At 41.5% G+C, this 19,468-nt stretch overlaps 1 protein-coding gene across 3 annotated transcripts in view; it reads right to left on the reverse strand.

Annotated features, from left to right (window-relative positions):
* ATXN10 (ataxin 10) overlaps positions 1–19,468 on the reverse strand; it is a 140,264-nt gene that overhangs the window by 63,951 nt on the left and 56,845 nt on the right. For all 3 annotated transcript variants that reach the window (XM_043440053.1, XM_043440055.1, XM_043440054.1), the window contains exons 8-9: positions 12,881–12,989; positions 10,573–10,742 (exon numbers count right to left, since the gene is read on the reverse strand). In XM_043440053.1, coding sequence (XP_043295988.1) covers positions 10,573–10,742; positions 12,881–12,989 — 279 coding nt within the window. The remainder of the gene's footprint in view (positions 1–10,572; positions 10,743–12,880; positions 12,990–19,468) is intronic.

Below are 19,468 nucleotides of genomic sequence, written 5' to 3' on the forward strand. Positions count from 1 at the left end.
TCCTCTTAGCGTTCCACACCTTGGAAGAATAAGCTTTATTATTTTCTCTCCTCTCTGTTTCCTACACACACCCCATGCACTACCCCCAACCCAGCTATAATTTTTGGCAAAATCATCCAGATCCTAGGCTCATGTCTTATTTTTTCAAATGCTTCCACTAAAAATAAATTTAAACTGCAATTATTAAAGCCTCCAGACCTTGGTTGGAGGGGTCAGGATGGTGTCCTACTCTGAAGTACAACAAAGAAAAAAAATTACCTTGGTTGCTAATGAACTCAGTACACACTCTTATCACAGAGGAAAACCAGAAGTCTACGTTCAGGCCTGTTTCCTTTCTTAATAGTATTTTCTTCTTATCATTAAAGTGATTCATGTACACTGTATATGACTATGGGCTTCCCAGGTGGCACTAGTGGTAAAGAACCCATCTGCCAATGCAGGAGACATAAGAGAGGTGGGTTTGATCCCTGGGTTGGGAAGATCCCCTGGAGGAGGAAATGGCAACCCACTCTAGTATCCCTGCCTGGAGAATCCCACAGATAGACAAACATGGTGGGCTACAGTTCATAGAATCGCAAAGAGTCGGACACGACTGAGCGACTGAACTGAACTGAATTGAAGTCTCAGATAACTCTTATTTCGGATACTGCAAAACACTGATTTTTACTATTGAACACAAATCCATTTAAAACCCTTATTGTCTGGAAACTGACCACTTGGCCTAGCAAAGAAAACTGAATTCCGGGCTTTTATAAACTGCTGAGTCACCCCAGGCAAATGACTTTCACACTCTTTCTCTTGGTATCTAAGAAACGTGTAAATGATGCTTCTGAGAAATATGTATATCCCTGAAATGCAGTTTTCTATACTAATCTGAAGAAGTTATAGACTACTGAAAACAGTTCAACAGGAATTAAGGAATGCGATCATCGCCAAGAACAAAGTCAGTCCCACATGCGCTGTTTGACAAAAGATGCCCCTCCTTAAGGACTCCTACATGTTGGTCCAAGTCGTCAAATGTCTTTCTCCAGCCAATGTGGACGCAGGGAAGCACAGCACAGTTTGAGTCTGGAGCTCAGAGGTCAGCCTGTTACCACTGCTCCAAGTAAGTAACTCAACTACCCAAGCTTTGACTAACCAATAAACAGGGCTCTCACCCTCTGCCCACTGCTCCTCACACTGCGGTTTGGGGTATGGCAGGTGTTAAACCAGACCCGGCGTGTCCTGCCTGCAAAGGAGCTTAGTCTCTGAGAAAGACAGCGGTGGGAACCACAGGAGAAAGCATAGCACGGAAGAGCCTGGCATGGGCTGGAGCCCGGTTAGTATGAAACAGACAACAGTGAGTTGCATTGTATTTCTGTATTTAGCATGACTCTTCCTTTGAAATAATGTTATACCTTTTCTGCAGAAGAAGAGCTCATCACTCTACAAGATACAGACAGCTGCAACACACTCAACCATGGTATGTGTCCTCTAGCTAGGAATTTTAATTTCATTTACTGCAGCAGGAACTATAAGTTCAGGAAACTAACGGTGACGGTTTGATTTATGAATTTTGACATATTTCTTGAACTCGGATTACATTACAAAGATGTGGAATTCTAAGCAAGCCAGCTCTTGTCTATACATTCAATCTTCAAATCAATAAGCTGGGATTCTGTGCAACTAGTTTCCAACAGAGGAAAACACACGGTCTGAGATAGGCCATAAACCTGTAATTCAGAAGTCCCTTAAAACACTCTCAGGACTGAGCTAGAACTGATTCTGGAATCCACACAGAAAACCCTTCAGCTCTCTACTCGACAATAACAAAAGGGAAATTCAACTGAGAAAGTGCTGGTAGTCAAACTAAAGAGGAACAGGAAAAAAAAAAAGATTCACATGCTTTGCTTTCACTCTGCTTCCTCCCCAAAGTTCCATTTATTAGAAAAGTAATAAACACAGAACGGGACTTCCCTGGTGGCTCAGTGGTAAAGAATCCACCAGCCAAGGCAGGAGACGTGAGGTTGATCCCTGGGTTGGGAAGATCTCCTGGAGAAGGAAATGGCAACCCACTCCAGTATCCTTCCCTGAGAAATGCCATGGATAGACGAGCCTGGCAGGCTACAGTCCAAGGGGTCACAAAGAGTTGGACATGACTTAGCAACTAAACAACAAAGCACAGAATAGGAAATAGTCTGTAAATGCCTGTGAGATGCTGTGTACAAATGTCTATTTAAATAACCATAATGGGGAGACGCTGAAATGAACTGCAGCTACTCACTCCCAGTGAGGCTGGAGGTGGCGGGGTGTGGGGGGAAAGGAGGGGGTGGTAAGTGACACCAGACAGACTGTCAAATGCTTTATGTGTAAGTGATCACATTTAATCCTTCCAACCCCGTAAGGCAGGTGTAACAGTTCCCACTTTACATGTGAAGAAGCTGAGATTCAGAGAGGTTAAGTCACTTGTCCACATTTACACTTTATAGCTAAAAGGTGGTGAAATTAAGAGGTAATGTGGGCTTCTCTAAGCCTTGTCTGGATTCTCTGCACTGTCCCAAGCTTTCTGTCTGTTGTAAGGTTTCCCTGCATACATCACTCATATTTATGGAGCCAAATGTTACAGGCCAAGGGAAGAGAGAAGAGCCAGTGCCAGAAGGACTCAATGCCAGGACACTTTCAATGGCCTACCTGGAATTCCCCAATTAGTCAGGCGTAGAGTTATGGCATTAAAGCTTCCTGTAAAAACAGAAAAATATGTATCTGGGAAAGAGGGCGGATTAACCATTATCATCCAGGAAGATCTAGGGCAACGGTTTCATAAGGGAGTAGTCCTCAAGGGAGAAGCAAAGAAAGGTGGTGATGGCTGTGGGTGACTAGGAAGAAATCGCTTTTACTTGCTAAGTGAAACTTGAGTGATACTCAGATCAAATTCTGTGTGTCGTGGTTTTGCCGGCGGCCAGTTTATGCGCATCACACTGAAGTCTTAAGTAGAAACACCAACACACAAGTGCTGCAATATGAACTAGAAACAAAAACTGATACTACATTTACGTACAAAAGCTGGGGGTATGGGGCAGGGTGTAGAAAGCAGGGGAGTTGGACAAGTCTAAAGAACATTCAAAACACTGCACAACTGCGCTCATTTCATGTGCTAGCAGGGTTATGCTCAAATTCCTTCAAGCTAGGCTTTAGCAGTACATGAACCGAGAACTTCCAGAGGTACAAGCTGCATTTAGAAAAACCAGAGGAACCAGAGATCAAATTGCCAAGATCCGTTGGACCACAGAAAAAGCAAGGGAATTCCAGAAAAACACCTTCTGCTTCACTGACTATGCTAAAGCCTTTGACTGTGTGGATCACAACAAACTGTGGAAAAATCTTAAAGACTTGGGAATATCAGACCATCTTACCTGCCTCCTGAGAAACCTGTATGCAGGTCAAGAAGCAACAGTTAGAACCAGACATGGAATAACGAACTGGTTCCAAGTTGGGAAAGCAGTGTGCCAAGGCTGTATACGATCACCCTGCTTATTTAACTCATATGCAGAGTACATCATGAGAAATGCCAGGCTGGATGAAGCACAAGCTGGAATAAAGATTGCTGGGAGAAATAACCACCTCAGATATGCAGATGACACCACTCTAATAGCAGAAAACGAAGAGGAGCTAAATAGCCTCTCGATGAGAGTGAAAGAGGAGAGTAAAAGAGCTGCCTTAAAACTCAACATTCAAAAAGATCATGGTCCCATCACTACATGGCAAATAGATGGGGGAAAAGTGGAAACAGTGACAGATTTTCTTTTCTTGGGCTCCCACATCACTGTGGACAGTGACTGCAGCCATGACATTAAAAGACACTTGCTCCTTGGAAGAAAAGCTATGACAAACCTAGACTGCCTATTAAAAAGCCAGAGGTATCACTGCTGGGAAAGATGAAGGCAGGAGGAGAAGGGGACACTAGAGGATGAGATGGTTGAATGGCATCACCGACTTGATGGACACAAGTTTGAGCAAGCTCTTGGAGATGGTGAAGGACAGGGAAGCCTGGCGTGCTGCGGTCCACCAGGTCACAGAGTCGGACGTCACTGAGGGCGGGAACAACAGTAACAAGGAGCAGACAGACAGGGTAGAGAGGGGAGCACGGAGTAGACCTCAGAAGGTTTTGCAGACAAAGCATCCCGTGACCTCAGCTCTGAGGGCTAAATTAAGGTCACTGGGATGAGCACAGGCTGGGACCTGCGCACAGGGCGAGCACAGGCCAAGAAGGCAGATGCCTCCCTGCGTGAGGGCTGAGCAGCAAGGGCACTGCCACCCAAGCCCACTGACCTGCACGCGGGCGCCCAGGCATGTCCGCCTCTGCGACCCCACGGACTGCCGCCCGCAGGCTCCTCCGTCCACAGGGTTCTCCAGTCAAGAGTACTGGAGCGGGCTGCCATTTCCTCCTTCAGAGGATCCTCCCAACCCAGGGATCGAACCCAAGTCTCCTGCACTGGCAGGTGGATTCTTTACTCCTGAACCACCTGGGAATCCCCAAACCCACTGAGAGCAGCATAAAGGAAAACACCAGCACACGCGTGTCAGTGGCGCTCTCTCTGCAACTGTGACAAATAAATGACTCCGTCAATTGTCGGGGTGACTAGTAAGTCAGCCAGTAATGATGTACAAAACAAGGACTGGTCCCCGCTGAGAGCAACAACCTAAAGAAAACAATCAGGAAAGAGCAACAGATTTTTTTAAGCTTCATGATTTAACAGGCAAATATGCTGCTTAAGAACATTTCAAATAGAAAGAGATCATTTTGAAAAAGGATATAATGGTTTGCCTGTTTGTGGTTCCTCCCATATGGATGTGAAAGGTACTCCTTCCCCTTAAAAAAGGGAGGTAAAAATAATCCTCTTATGAATGCTTACAATCATTATTTAGTCTAAAACTTTAATGAAAAAAGTGCCATCAGAGCTACAAAGCTTAAACTTTGAGTTAAAATTTTTAATAACTGGCAAATATTTTATACTATATATTAACATATGTCCTTACAGTCTAAAATGTGGCTGTGGATAAATAAAAATAAGGCAAACTACAAATAATTAGAAAAGCCAGCATTTAGTGGAACATTCATTTTTGTTTGAAAAAGTTATTTTAACTGCCTGTCTTTGTTTGCAAACACGGTCAGGAAATTTTATAGTAAAATATAGGTTCTTTGAAGAGGAAGAGTGTATCTTACTTGCTTTATATTTTCAGCATTAACAACTGTGCTCAGTATGTAGTGGACACTTGACAGATGTTTTAAAACAAATTCTCATTCAAGAAAAATTTAATGAATGCTTATATGTGGCATGTACAATTTAGATGTTAGGAGTCACACAGTGGGTAAAACATTTTACTGGAAAATGCATCACAAAGATATAGAAATGAAACCTGCCTTCACAATAGACAATTCTAAACTGGAATGGCCAAATAGTTTATTGTCTTTACATGGGGAACTTTTCCATATAGAACGGACTTATTTTTAAAATGAAGTCATGCCTGTAATGAAAGCTTTATGGGTGCATATGTCTGAACACATGGGATCAAACATATGTGTGAAAGCTAGCAATCTTTCAATGAGGAGCAGAAGGGGGAAGAGACGACACTGAACAGCATTTCCACAAAACCTTCAGCAGAAGGAATTCAGCCACAACAGTGGACAGGCCACCTTAGTCACCACGAGCTTTTGGCGGGTGGGGAGGGCAGTGCGGGAGAAGGTAGAGAAACTCGATCACCTGCTCATCCATTTTGAAGAATGCATTCAGCTTTATGAAAAAAGCAAACACTGCATTTGGTTTCTCTTCTATTCAACAGTAAAGCACCCACTTAGAGCGTCCATGACAATAGCGAAGAGAAGAACGAGGAAGAAACACAGCAAACCGAACATTCCTCGCTCTAACAAAGAAGCAGCTGGAGAGTGCTTTCGCCATGTTTGCAGCTTCTCACAACAGAACCCAAAATACAATCTCCACTTCAGGTCCGCAAAGGTCTACACGTAAATGAACCACCACAGAGCTGGCAGGAAACCACCACGTGAGTTAAGCACAAAACACAGGTAAGAACAGAAGTCACTGGGTATTGTATTTAAGAACATTTCCCCACGATGACTTGGTAAAGGGAAGTGTAGATTCAGGAAATTACAATTCAGGAAATACTACACCCCACCATGTGTACAGACCTAAGACTCACGGAAAACTGGGGAAGATAAATTTCTGAGCACATTTTCAACCGCAGACCAGGCAACCTGATCCTCCTAAAAACTGCCCATGGGCACGAATGGAAGAGATGACCCCCCTCCCTGTTACCATGGTGCAGACCAGCTCCCCTCCAAGTTCACAGAGGGCTGCTCCTCTCCCACTGCGCCCTCCCCCTGAAAGCAGGGACTCTGGATGGAGCTGCGGGTGCCCTGCACACCTCCCTACTAAGGTGAGCACGCAGCACACAGCAGGCTCCGTCCCATACATGCCAGCTGAATTAAACCCCTGGCGGCTCAGACGGCCAAGCGTCCGCCTGCAAGGCAGGAGACCCAAGTTCAAGCCCTGGGTCGGGAAGATCCCCTGGAGAAGCAAATGGCAATCCACTCCAGTACTCTTGCCTGGAAAATCCCATGGACAGAGGGGCCTGGTGGGCTACAGTCCATGGGGTTGCAAAGAGTCGTACACGACTGAGCGACTTCACTTCAGTCCCTCTGAGCTTTGGTTTCTTCATTTAGAAAATGATGACAATATATTTTCAGCCTTGCCACAAAGATGTCGAAATGTTCCAAAGAACTAATGCAGAGGAAAAGACCTTTGCAACAGAGAAAGAGTCACATAACTAATCATGGGGGAGTCATCCGCCGGTGAGCACCACACCCAATGCAATGAATGAAGTTACACAGATAAGCAGAGACCTAGCTGGGGTTAAATGACTTCTGACCAAACCTCAGAGCAATCAGTAGGGCACGAAGATTGCAGGAAATGTGTGCCAATAACTCTGGGAATCTGGTTCAACAAGCAAGGACGGTCCCTCAGTGCTCCAAGAGGGGAAGCTGCACAGGAGGAGACTCCGGCCTGCCTTATCCATCTAAGGGTCCCCAAGGCTAGGGCCACCCACAATTGATGAATGGATGACTCAAGAGACAGAGATGTGCGCTGCAAAAGGGTGGCCAACTTGAACCAAGAGCAGGCCCAAGGAGCCCAGTTAGCCTCCAGCATCTTCGGTCTGAGGTCACTCAGGAAGTCTATTTAAGGCATCGTCTCCAAACCCCTGGGAAGCTTCCAGAGGAGAAGCCCCATGGTAGAGGGGAGAGAGCACAGGACCAGGCACTCAGACAAGCCTACCTCTGCCCTGGGCCTGCAGCTCACTAACCGATGGCTTCTCCCTACAGTGTGGCTGCAGAACCTGACTCCAGGACCGATGCAAAGATGAAAGAGGATATTACATGTTCATAAGCACAGGGCTGGACAAGGCAGACACTAAACAAGCCATCAGCCCCGTTTCCCCTCTGGGTGAAGGATTAACTTAATTAAGCTTGATGATGTAAAACCCCCTAACACGTATCTTTAGTCATGGAGAAAGAGCCAAACGTCCTTCTAGGCCCCAATCTGCAGAGAAGTCAGACAATCCATCCAGATGCTATAACGAAAATCAACAGCATGGTGATAAGGACCTGCTCTAGAACCATCCGTTTTTCTAAAATGAACTCCAATCTCTGCGGCATCAATGAGCAAGGCTAACACCCAGTGAGTCACGGTTGTGATGCTGTGATAGCTTCTTTGGAAGGAGAACAAAATCCCACAAGCAATGCTTTCAGGCTAAGCTTTTTGTTGGCGTAGGTAAAAAATGCAGGAGAAACAGAGGCATTCTTACACTCAAAGAACGAATGCCTTCATACTTTCCAGAGTGTTTGCTCAAAAGTCAGCAGAGCTATCAGCAACTGCACATGTGAAGGACACACCGCTGACTTCCTGTGAGTCCCACGACCTCTCCAGAGCAGCCCTGGGGCACATTCCGTATTTACTTACGCTGCAATCCGATCCACCCTCAGCGAGTTATTTCGTAAGTCTTTTAAGGGTTACTACATTTTGTTCCTTTAAGAAGGCAATCCAAATTAGCAACAAAAGAATAGTTAAACACAAGAGAACCACCTCTTTTGTGCTCCTGAAGAAAGGCAGTCTTGGTCATTAAAAAGGTAAAGTGTTTTATTCTCTGTCAACTTTCTCTTATAAAAATCAGTCCAGTAATTTTCCAAGGGTGGATTAGTAGTCTTCCACTCGTACCTGTTTATAGATGAGGAGTCACTGAAACAGCATACGTGTATAATAAAAGAGCAAACTGTCCAGCATGTCTATGCCATGTCCTGTAAGAATGATTCCAGTTATCAAATGCTGCACAACACACTACCCCAAGATTTAGCGTCTTAGGAAGACCACTTCATCTTCAGTCTTTCCCCTCCTCTGTTCTTTAGACTGGATGACTTCTACTGCTCTATCTCCAAGTTCACTGACTCTTTTCTCTGTCCTCTCTATTGAATTGTTAACTTCATTCGGTAAAATTTTTATGTTATTTGGATACTGTATTTTTCAGTTCTAAGATTTCTGTTTGGTTCTTTTATATAGTTTCTACTTCGCTGCTGAGAAAAGCGATCTTCTCATTCACTCAAAGCATGTTTTCCTTTGCATCCTTGAGCAGAGTCACAGCTGCTTTGAAATCCACATCTGTGTCATCACACAGTCTATCTCCACTATCTTTTTTTGTCTTGATAATGGGTTATATCTTCCTGTGTTTCATGTAAGTTTGGGCTGTAAGTTATCTTGGACATTGTGAATGCTATGGTATGGAAAACTCTAGGTTCTATTATATTCCTCTACAGAATATTGGTATCTTATTTGTTTCAGTAGGTAATTATCTTGGTTGGACTTAAACCGAGACTCTTAAGTTGGCGGCTCAAATCTCAGTGTCATTATCTTATCCCTAACTTAGTTGCTTGGAGCCTGACGCTGTGTCTTGGATTCAGGCACCAGCAGAGATTCAGGCGGTTGGTACGTAGTATGTAGGGCTTACTTTCTTCTTTCCAGGATTTCCACTTTCACTTTCCAAAAGCTGTGGCTGCTCCAAACTGTCCTTTGACTCTCTAAGCCAGAAGAACTAGAGATTTTCTATCAGTCTTAACTGCCCCACAGGGCACACTCTGTTGTGCCCTTCATCCAAGTGTCCTCTCGACTCCAAAATCTAACTATGTCAAATTCCAGTGTCTTCACATTGCTGTCTTTTGTCCAGAGTTTATTACTTGTAGGAGGATCAGTCCAACAGTAGCTTACAGGGCCATTAACAGAAGCAGAACCTACACAACTTATTTTTTCCCCAAAACTTTTGCTGTTATTCACAATGCTGTGGGTCACAAATTCAGAAAAGGCTTTGCCAGGCAGGCTGTCCCTGATTCATGCATCAGCTGGGCAACTGAGGAACTGCGCTTGGAACAAAGAAACTGGGCAATGACCTAAAACGTTCCAAGATGGTCTCTCACATCTGTGCCCGGTGCCCTGGGGTTTGTTTACCAGCCCCTTTCTCTCTCATCACTGCATCTCATGCTCCAGGGCTTCTCTATGTGGACATGGTAATCTCAAGGAATCTGCACTTCTTACATGATGACTGGCCTCTAAAAGGCTAGATACGGAATCTACCTGACCAGTCAAGGGCTAGACCAGAGGTGGTAGCGGATCCCTCCCACCATATTTTATAATTCAAAGCAGTCACAGGCCTCAGTCATCGAGATTCAAGAGGATGGAGAAATAAATCTAACCTCTGACGGGGAAGTGGCAAAGTCACATTGCAGGAATACATACAGAATGATAGATATTTTTGCAGCCATCTTGGAAAAATATAATCTGCCCCACATATGTTCAGTATCTGACAAAGCAAAACAAAACACCACCAAACAAAAGCAAAACTCTACAAAGACACAGGCAGGCTGTTCGAAGGGAAGCAAGTGGTCCAACCCTCCTGCTATCTCCTATTCTTACCCTCTCACATCAGCAACACAATCACCCTCAGCTGTTCAGCACAAGAGGCCCCCCCCCCCCACAGCGGCCTCTGAGAGAGTTCAGAGGTTTATGTCCACGTCAGAGCATCTGGAAGGAACGCTTATGATGCATAAATGCAGGGCACAGATGTTAAGATCTGTTTGCTTCTTAGGATAATGATCCAAAAGAAATTCTGTTTATTAAATGTCTACTATGTGCTTGAAAATTTCTAGGTTCTCTTTTTCACTCACCGTGCTCCATATAAATAAGTAGTGTGTTCAAACACACAGGCTTAGGACAAGAACTGACTGTTTAATACAAAGGAGACTGGTTCAAACACACAAAGAGCAAATATAATGCAAAAAGTTACAAAAAATACAAACCCTAATACAAACAAATATGAACATTATGTCAATCTGTGGAAATATACACGTATACATATACCTCAAGCTACTCTCTAAGCACTTCAAGGCTTCATTTCCAGAAAATGAATAGATTCTAAATCCTAAATACTATATTCTAAATAAAGTCGTATATGTATAAAGCACACTAAGAACCTTACCTTGTCTTGGTTATCTTTATTCTTGTAGCACAGATTCCCAATCAGGCGAATGAGGTGAGACTTGAAGCCCTCAGCCACGTTGGAGACGTCCCCTTCTGCTTTAATGGAAGCACAAGTGCTGAAGATGTTTGTGGAGTCATTGCCGGCCACGTGAATCAGGCGTAGAAGATCTACAACAGAAAGGATACACTGTTTTCCACAGGAAAATTTTTGTTTTGTACTCAGTGCAGTTCAGTTGTTCAGTCATGTCCAACTCTTTTGTGACCCCATGGACTGTGGCACACCAGGCTTCCCTGTCGATCACCAACACCCAGAGCTTACTCAAATTTATGTCCATCGACTCGGTGATGCCATCGAACCATCTCATCCTCTGTCATCCCCCTCTCCTCCCACCTTCAATCTTTTCCAGCATCAGGTTCTTTTCCAATGAGTCAGTTCTTCACATCAGGTAAAAAAGTATTGGAGCTTCAGCTTCAGCATCAGTCCTTCCAATGAATATTCAGGACTGATTTCTGTTAGGATGGACTGGCTGGATCTCCTTGCAGTCCAGAGTCCCTTGTTTTGTATTAGATTCTCATAAATAAATGTAATTTATTTTAATGGATTAAAATAAAATACAGGTATAGTATTCTTGCCTGGCGAATCCCATGGACAAAGGATCCTAGAAGGCTACAGTCCATAGGGTCTCAAAGAGTCAGACAAGATTGAAGGGAATTAGCACACATGCACGCACAGAATACTGAAAGCTTTCATCAAAATAACGGTTAGAAGGCTCTTCAGCCTTAGAATTTACTGTAACTCTGATTTTGGGGATGATAAGCCAAAATGATTACCCCAACCTGGACTTTCTATTTATCCACACAGAAAAGTCAGCTAAAAATTTCCTTCCATCTTTCCTAGTACAAGGTTTCCAAATCCAACGTCTTTATGAAGGCACTCATGCGATAACTACAGTCAGCTAAGTCCCAACTGCAGTGCGTGCTAAGTCCCTTCAGTCCTGTCCAACTCAGCGACCCCGTGGACTGTAGCCCGCCAGGCCCCCCTGTCCGTGGGGTTTCCCCGGCAAGAACACTGGAGGGGGTTGCCATTTCTCCCTCCAGGGGATCTTCCCGACCCAGGGATCGAACCTACATCTCCTGCATTGCAGGTGGATTCTTTACCATTTAAGCCACCATGGACACCCCTAAACTTCAGGACCTATCTGCAATGAACTATATGATAGAAATCAAGAAGCACGTTGATATTTTTTTTTCATTGTTCAGATAATCAGAAGTCAGCATAAGTTCTCTATTAATATATTTTGGGTACACTCAGAAGAAATACCTTAATACTATACTCTATGAAATACTTGTAGGCAGTCTGTGAAAGTAGACAATCTTCCAGAGGCTTTATAAACTGTTTCCACATTATCTCATTCCGCTCTCAACAAAGTCATTAAAGGCAGGTCACTTTCCTGACTTTAAAATGAAGAAACCGTGTTCAGAGAGGTTAGTAACCTGGCAGTTGGGCTGACAACCCACGTTTGCTCAGGCTCCAAACGCACACTTTTCCTGTAATAATTCAGTTTCTCAGTTTTGTGATGTCTTATTTTAACTATCACTGAAAGCACTGCATTCAAAATAAAACACTGATGTGAAATTCTAAATATCTTCTAAAGTTCGCTGCTAACCCCTCTACCCATCTAGACGCCAATTCACCATTCTTGGAAGATGGTCTCCAGGATAACTGTACTCTCTTTATAGAGGGAAAGAAAGCCAACAGTGATCAGCGACCACAGCAACAGGCTGTAAGTGAACTATTTTGCAAAGTATTTTAGCAAAGATAATATTTCAAACAATAGCTGCCCATTTAAAACAATTTTCTTATAAGAATGGAATACGTCATTACTATGGGTAAGGGAACTTCAAGTTCCCTAAGTGAAACTGGGAAAAATTTACTAACAAGACTGGTAAAACGACAGTAGCATAAAAGTAACCATCACCACTGAAACCCCCCCCATCACTCTCATAGCCCTCCCCCACCCGCCACCATCATCACAGCCACTGCTGAGGGGACACCACTGGAGGGCGCCCTGCATGGAAGGACGAGGTCCTCATCTGCTGAGCGGGCGCCAGAAACAGCGAGCAAGGGGCGAAAGCCAGAGCTGCTACCAAAACACGGCAATTCCTTTCAAGAAAAAACATTCCAAAAAATCTTAAAAGACCAATACACTGAAAATTAAGGATCTGTGTTTAAACTTCATACTATAGTATGACAAGTCAAAGATTTTTTTTATTAAAAACAACACTATGTGTGATATTTCACTCACCAATCACTCTCTCCAACAAGCCAGGAAAAACCTGCAGGTAGCCGAGCAGGTCAGTATTAGCAGTCATTTCGCAAAGGACATCAAGAAGTCTAATTGTAGCCAGTGCCTCCTACAAAGAGAAAAAAACCATGACTTTCAAGACAAGCTAAATAATGTGACTGTTACAAATAACTGTAGGAGAACAAAATGTTACAAAAAATAGTCAAGAGACAATACTTGTAACACAGCTAAAGAGACAACCAGAACTATCAAGAACAAAACAGAAGTATTAAATACATACAGAAATAATCGTTTGCACTAACAGACATCTGCCATCAAGAATACAAGATTATGCAGCTTCTTTGAGCAAAGAGTCAGAAAAGTTCTTATTCAAGCAAAAATACCTTCCAACAGTGGAATAAATGTTCAAAATGACTAGCTATGTACATAACACTTATGCAAATACTTTCTTTTTAAAGAATTCCCAGCAAGCAAGTTCTACTAAGTAACCCATGCAATACATTAATTTCTTGTCCACAGGAATCCTGTAAAATGCTGTGGTTGAAAGAACTATGACTGCAATCACTTGGATTATTTCTGGGTAAATACAAACCTATATGCTATCTTTAATAGCTGGAAAAGATAATATTATTTGAAAATGTTCACATAACTATTAAATAATTTATATCAAATAAACTACACGATCAAGAAACTACCAACTGCATGGCATCAGGTAGTCTAATTTTCAAATGCAACTATTGCACAGATTTTTTTTTACTTCATCTTTACATTATTTGAAACAATGTGGTAAATAATGTAAATTTAACTCTTTATTATCTCAGATAACATTCTTCAAAAGAAAAACGAGTTACTTCCTTTTAAAACTTCTAAATGTATATTTATTATTCTCCAATTAGTAGACTATATTTTAATATACTGTTCTGAAATCTGATATAGCAAGAAACACACATTTTTGGTATCTTTAACAGCTTTCTTGTGCTAGTTTAAAAGTTAAGAGAAAATATCCAGATGCTAAGTCTGTTTAAAAGACTTGAGCAAACCTATCAACTTATTAGCACGGCGCTGGCATCCTCTTTTATTAAATGAGTAGCTGCCCGGACTGGCATCTTTAGACACCACTTCTCCTTCAAGAAACGGCTGTCTGGCTGTAGGTCAGGAAAGAGCACATATGAGATTGCCCTGGACACCCTGTCATACCAGAGAGCAAGGCAGCTATCAAGAAACTCCTCAGTCATGTCGGAAGAAATCAGAAGGAACTGGAAGAGGCTCCCCTGGTTAGCACAGGAGACCATCAGGAAGAATCAATGCTAAAACTGAAAACAAATCCAATGGTTTGTAAGCCATGACTTTAAAATGATTAAAAGCAAGACTAAATAACTCATCATCTTTGAACAATTTCACAAAACCAGCTCTAAAAGGCTATTTAAAGGAGATTTAAGACACAGCAACAAATTGCATATGGCTCTTACTTATATCCTGATTCAAAGAAATGAAAAAAAAAAATTAGACAATGGGGAACAGTTGAATACTGTTCATCTGATATTTATATTTTGTTAAGTTTTCAGATGTGTTACCTGTATTTCACTCATGTATTAATATAAAGTCTCCTTATCTTTCAGAGACAAGTATAAAATGTTAACTGATGAACTATGTGGAACCCTATGAGAATCTGGGACATCCAGTATAAGAATGGGTAGGACTGTGGGTGAAACAAGAACCGTGAGGAGCTGATAAGTTCTGGAGCTAGGTGATGGGGTTTAACAACATTTTTTCTCTTAGTCAATGTTTGTAATTTTTCATGATAAAAAGATATAAAATTAGGGGGTAGGAACAGATGATCTGAAAGTTTCTTTTCAACTCCTCATTTCTATGTTATTATCTGAAATAAACCCAAAAGAAAATTAATCTATCCTCACCTAACCAATTTCCAATTTTAATCATCAGAATGCTTTCATTAATGAAATGCTTCTAACAAGTATTTGGAAACTAATAATGAAATAACAGCCAGGAAAAAAAATTCTCTTAAAAAAACAAGAGGAATAAGTGAGATGCCATTCCAATATTTATAAATATTGTAAAACTATGTATATTAAGTCAGGCACTAGTAGGGGGAAAAAAGATGTAGGCAAAGCAAAGGAATACTATTTTAAAATGAGTAAAAGAGAAAAACAGATTGTTTTTCTAGATCATCTGTCTGGGTTCACTTTACCATTCAGTGTCTCTGAGCTATTTTACAACACTGTCAGTTGCAGAAAACTGATAATAATGCAAAGTATTCTTGTCTACAGAAATGCAGATTACTCCTGTCTGGCTGGAATGCAATTAATCACTGCCTTGTTCATTGACCAGTTTCTGCATCTCTTTGTAAGTTCATTACAGCATTCCTTTATCACACATAAACACGTGGCTCTTTGAATTCTTTAACAGAGGTTAGTATCTTAACAGTTTCTACTGTAAAAGGCTGGAAATACAGAAATGGATGCAAAATTATATTAAAAATTTAACATATGATTTGGGTGGCATTAAAATTAGTAGAAATGATGAGATTATTCAACAAATGGTACTGATACTATAATTAACAGATAACATTTAGGGAATATTAGCTAGGTACCAATCAGTGTACTAAGTGCTTATATTAAAATACAACTCATTTTACAGGTAAAGAAACTGGGGCACAGAGAGGGTAGGTAACTTCCAAGATCACACACCAGAAATAGAAGAAATTCAGGTTCAAACCCAGCTGTCTTCTACCAAAGATTATATAGTCTTGGAGAGTTAAAAGACACAAGCAATTCATTTGGCTCTATGCTACACTTCTTACACAAAAATAAGTGAGTGAAGTGAAGTCATTCAGTCATGTCCAACTCTTTGCGACCCCATGGACTGTAGCCAAGTTCCTCCATCCACGGGATTTTCCAGGCAAGAATACTGGAGTGGGTTGCCATTTCCTTCTCCAGGAGATCTTCCCGACCCAGGGATTGAACCTGGGTCTCCTGCATTGTAGGCAGACACTTTATCGTCTGAGCCACCAGGGAAGTCAAATAAATCCTTGGTTAATTAAAAATGTGAACAATGTACTGAAAGAGCTAGAATATACAGGTGTATATTTCCACAATCTAAGTGAAGATGATTTTACTAAATCTGTAAAGAAATTCAGAAGTCATAAGGATAAAACTGATAAACCTAACTGAATTAAATAAAAACAAACTCCCCAAAGGCTAAGACTACCATAAATAAATTCAAACAAAAAATTAACTATGGGCAAAAAAAGTTTCTTCTAATTGTGACAAAACATTTAACTTTCTGAAAATGCTCATTAAAAAAAGTATCTTAAAAGGTAACCTGATGTGAAAAACAAACTAACATATAGGTCAATGAAAAGTAAGAGAGAAATGATAATTAGATTAGTGAAAGGGTGCAAACCCATATACTCTTGTGCATTTAGGTGTGTTATTTAGAAACAACTCTTACAAATTTTAAATAAACAAGTTTTAAATAAGTTCTCTGTGACTCAGAAATTCAATTACCAGGAATTTATAATCCCAGATCGACTTGCCCAAAACTGCAAAGTTATTTTTATAAGGATTTTTCACTGTTGCAATATTTGTAAAGGTTTAAAAAAAAAAAGTGGAAGCAACTCATATGTACATCTATGGGAATAAATGAAAAAAATTCTGATGGCTCTATATAGTGTAATACTATTCAACTATTAAAAAGAATGGGATGAATACATGTGTTCAAGTGTAAGATATATCAGAGTAAGTGAAAAAGAAAGTTACAAAACAAAATATATAGTACTGTATTTTAAAAAGTAACAAAAATATATAAGTGTGTATACACACAAAAAAACCTTTGGAAGTGAAATAGTATATGCTGATAAGTTTATAGAAAATAGGTGGGGCCTGGGTGAAAAAGAGGAGTTCTTAACTTTGTTTCACTGCTGTGGCTTGAATTACCTTTTCTTACAACAAAGGAAATATTATGTTGTAAGAAAGGCAAGTTTCACTGCAACAAGTGACAAGACTGAAACTTAAGATAAAGCAAATCTTAAAAAAGTAAGCATACCAGAACTGACAAAAAAACACCACACACTGGAAGCAAGTAGTACACCAAAATATACCAAAGGACAGAAACTTGTATGTTAATATGAGAACCTAGGATTATTTGTATAAAAGAATATATGAATGAAACCTCAGAATTTTAAAGCCATGTAATTATATAAATTAAAAAATGTGTGCTGTGTGGTTAGTCGCTCTCGTGTCCGACTCTTTGCTACCCCATGGCCTGTAGGGCTACAGGCTCCTTCGTCCATAGGGATTTTCCAGGCAAGAATACTGGAGTGGGTTGCCATGCCCTCCTCCCGGGGATCTTCCCAACCCATGGATCGAACGCAGGTCTCCCGCACTGCAGGTAGATTCTTTACCATTTGAGCCACCAGGGAAGCCCAGATGCTACAAACACATCTACTTTCATTCTGATTTTTAGGTCACAGCATCATGAGAACTTTATCAGATATCTTGTCCTCAAAACATCACAGGTGGGTAAATGCAGTGGCTTGCTGGCAAACTGACATTACAAAGTTAACTGGTAAATATTCGCTGCTCTCCAAGGTATAAATACCTCCGCCATGGCTGATTTGAAACTATCAAGAGTTTAATAACCAGCTCAAAATTACTGAATAGTTAGTAATAACTGACTCTCAAAGTTGGAAGAGGTCAGCTCCAATACACCACAGGGTTTATGATATACTAAATACTGAGGTATGGGTCTCCTTAAAAACTACTAATGCTTTTTTAAAAAACATCGAACTTAAAGGATAACATACACATATTAACATGCACAAGTCACGAGCATATCAGTTCAGTTCAGTCACTCAGTCGTGTCCACTCTTTGTGACCCCATGGAATGCAGCATGCCAGGCTTCCCTGTCCATCACCAACTCCCAGAGCTTACTCAAACTCACATCCATCGAGTCGGTGATGCCATCCAACCATCTCACCCTCTGTCATCCCCTTCTCCTCCCTCCTTCAATCTTTCCCAGCATCAGGGTCTTTTTCAATGAGTCAGTTCTTCCCATCAGGTGGCCAAAGTATTGGAGTTTCAGCTTCAGCATCAATCCTTCCAATGAATGTTCAGGACTGATCTCCTTTAGGATGGACTGGTTGGATCTCCTTGCAGTCCAAGGGCCTCTCAAGAGTCTTCTCCAACACCACAGTTCAAAAGCATCAATTCTTCAGTGCTCAGCTTTCTTTATAGTCCAACTCTCACATCCATACATGACTACTGGAAAAACCATAGCTTTGACTAGACAGACCTTTGTTGGCAAAGTAAAGTCTCTGCTTTTTAATATGCTGTCTAGATTGGTCATAGCTTTTCTTCCAAGGAGCAAGCGTCTTTTAATTTCATGGCTGCAGTCACCATCTGCAGTGATTCTGGAGCCCAAGAAACTGAAGTATCTCACTGTTTCCATTGTTTCCCCATCTATTTGCCATGAACCAATGAGACCAGATACCATGATCTTCGTTTTCTGAATGCTGAGTTTTAAGCCAGCTTTTTCATTCTCCTCTTTCACTTTCATCAACAGGCACTTTAGTTCCTCTTCACTTTCTGCCATAAGGGTGGTGTCATCTGCATATCTGATGTTATTGATATTTCTCCCGGCAATCTTGATTCCAGCTTGTGCTTCATCTGGCCCCGCATTTCTCATGATGTACTCTGCATGTAAGTTAAATAAGCAGGGTGACAATATACAGTCTTGAAGGACTCCTTTCCCAATTTGGAACCAGTTCATTATTCCATGTCTGGTTCTAACTGTTGCTTCTTGACCTGCATATAGATTTCTCAAGAGGCAGGCAAGGTGGTCTGGTATTCCCATCTCTCGAAGAATTTTCCACAGTTTCTTTTGATCCACACAAAGGCTTTGGCATAGTCAATAAAGCAGAAGTAAATGTTTTTCTGGAATTCTCTTGCTTTTTCTATGATCCGATGGATGTTGGCAATTTGAGTGTATAGATCAATGGATTTTGAAAAAGTGGACTATTTGGGCTTTCCCAAAAAAACTACAATTTTCTAGCTATTAATACATAATAATTCCTCCCACTGTTAAAGGAAAAAGTGTGAAAGAGACAGCTTTTCCTAAACATAAAAAGTTACACCAGGTAATGTCTTATTACAATATTGAAATCATCTATACTGTAAATGTACGTGCATTGAAAAAGTTTAAAGCTGTCATGTAACAAGTACTAAGCTTTACTTCATTTTCTGTCTCCTGGAAAATTCATTTTTAAAACTTCCTTGAAGCATAGCCCACTGCTCCTCCTGCTGGAAACGGGCGACTCTTCCTGCAGAAAGGAAAGCAGCCCAGGAGTAAGGCTTCCCTCTCTTCTGTCACAGACTTAAGAACAAGAAGCGGACCTTATGAGCAAGACCCAACACGGCCTGTGTGAGACAGCACAGAAAGCCCACAGCAGAGCACCTCTGAGAGCGGTGTTTTCACAGAGAAGGAAACGCACTTGCGCGGCAGAGGGGCACAGTCACAGCGGACATTTACTGTGTGAGTGAGCAGGTTCACAGCCCCACACAGGGCCC

The sequence above is a fragment of the Cervus canadensis genome, chromosome 21 (genome assembly GCF_019320065.1).
Source record: "Cervus canadensis isolate Bull #8, Minnesota chromosome 21, ASM1932006v1, whole genome shotgun sequence".
NCBI classification, from domain to species: Eukaryota; Metazoa; Chordata; class Mammalia; order Artiodactyla; family Cervidae; genus Cervus; species Cervus canadensis.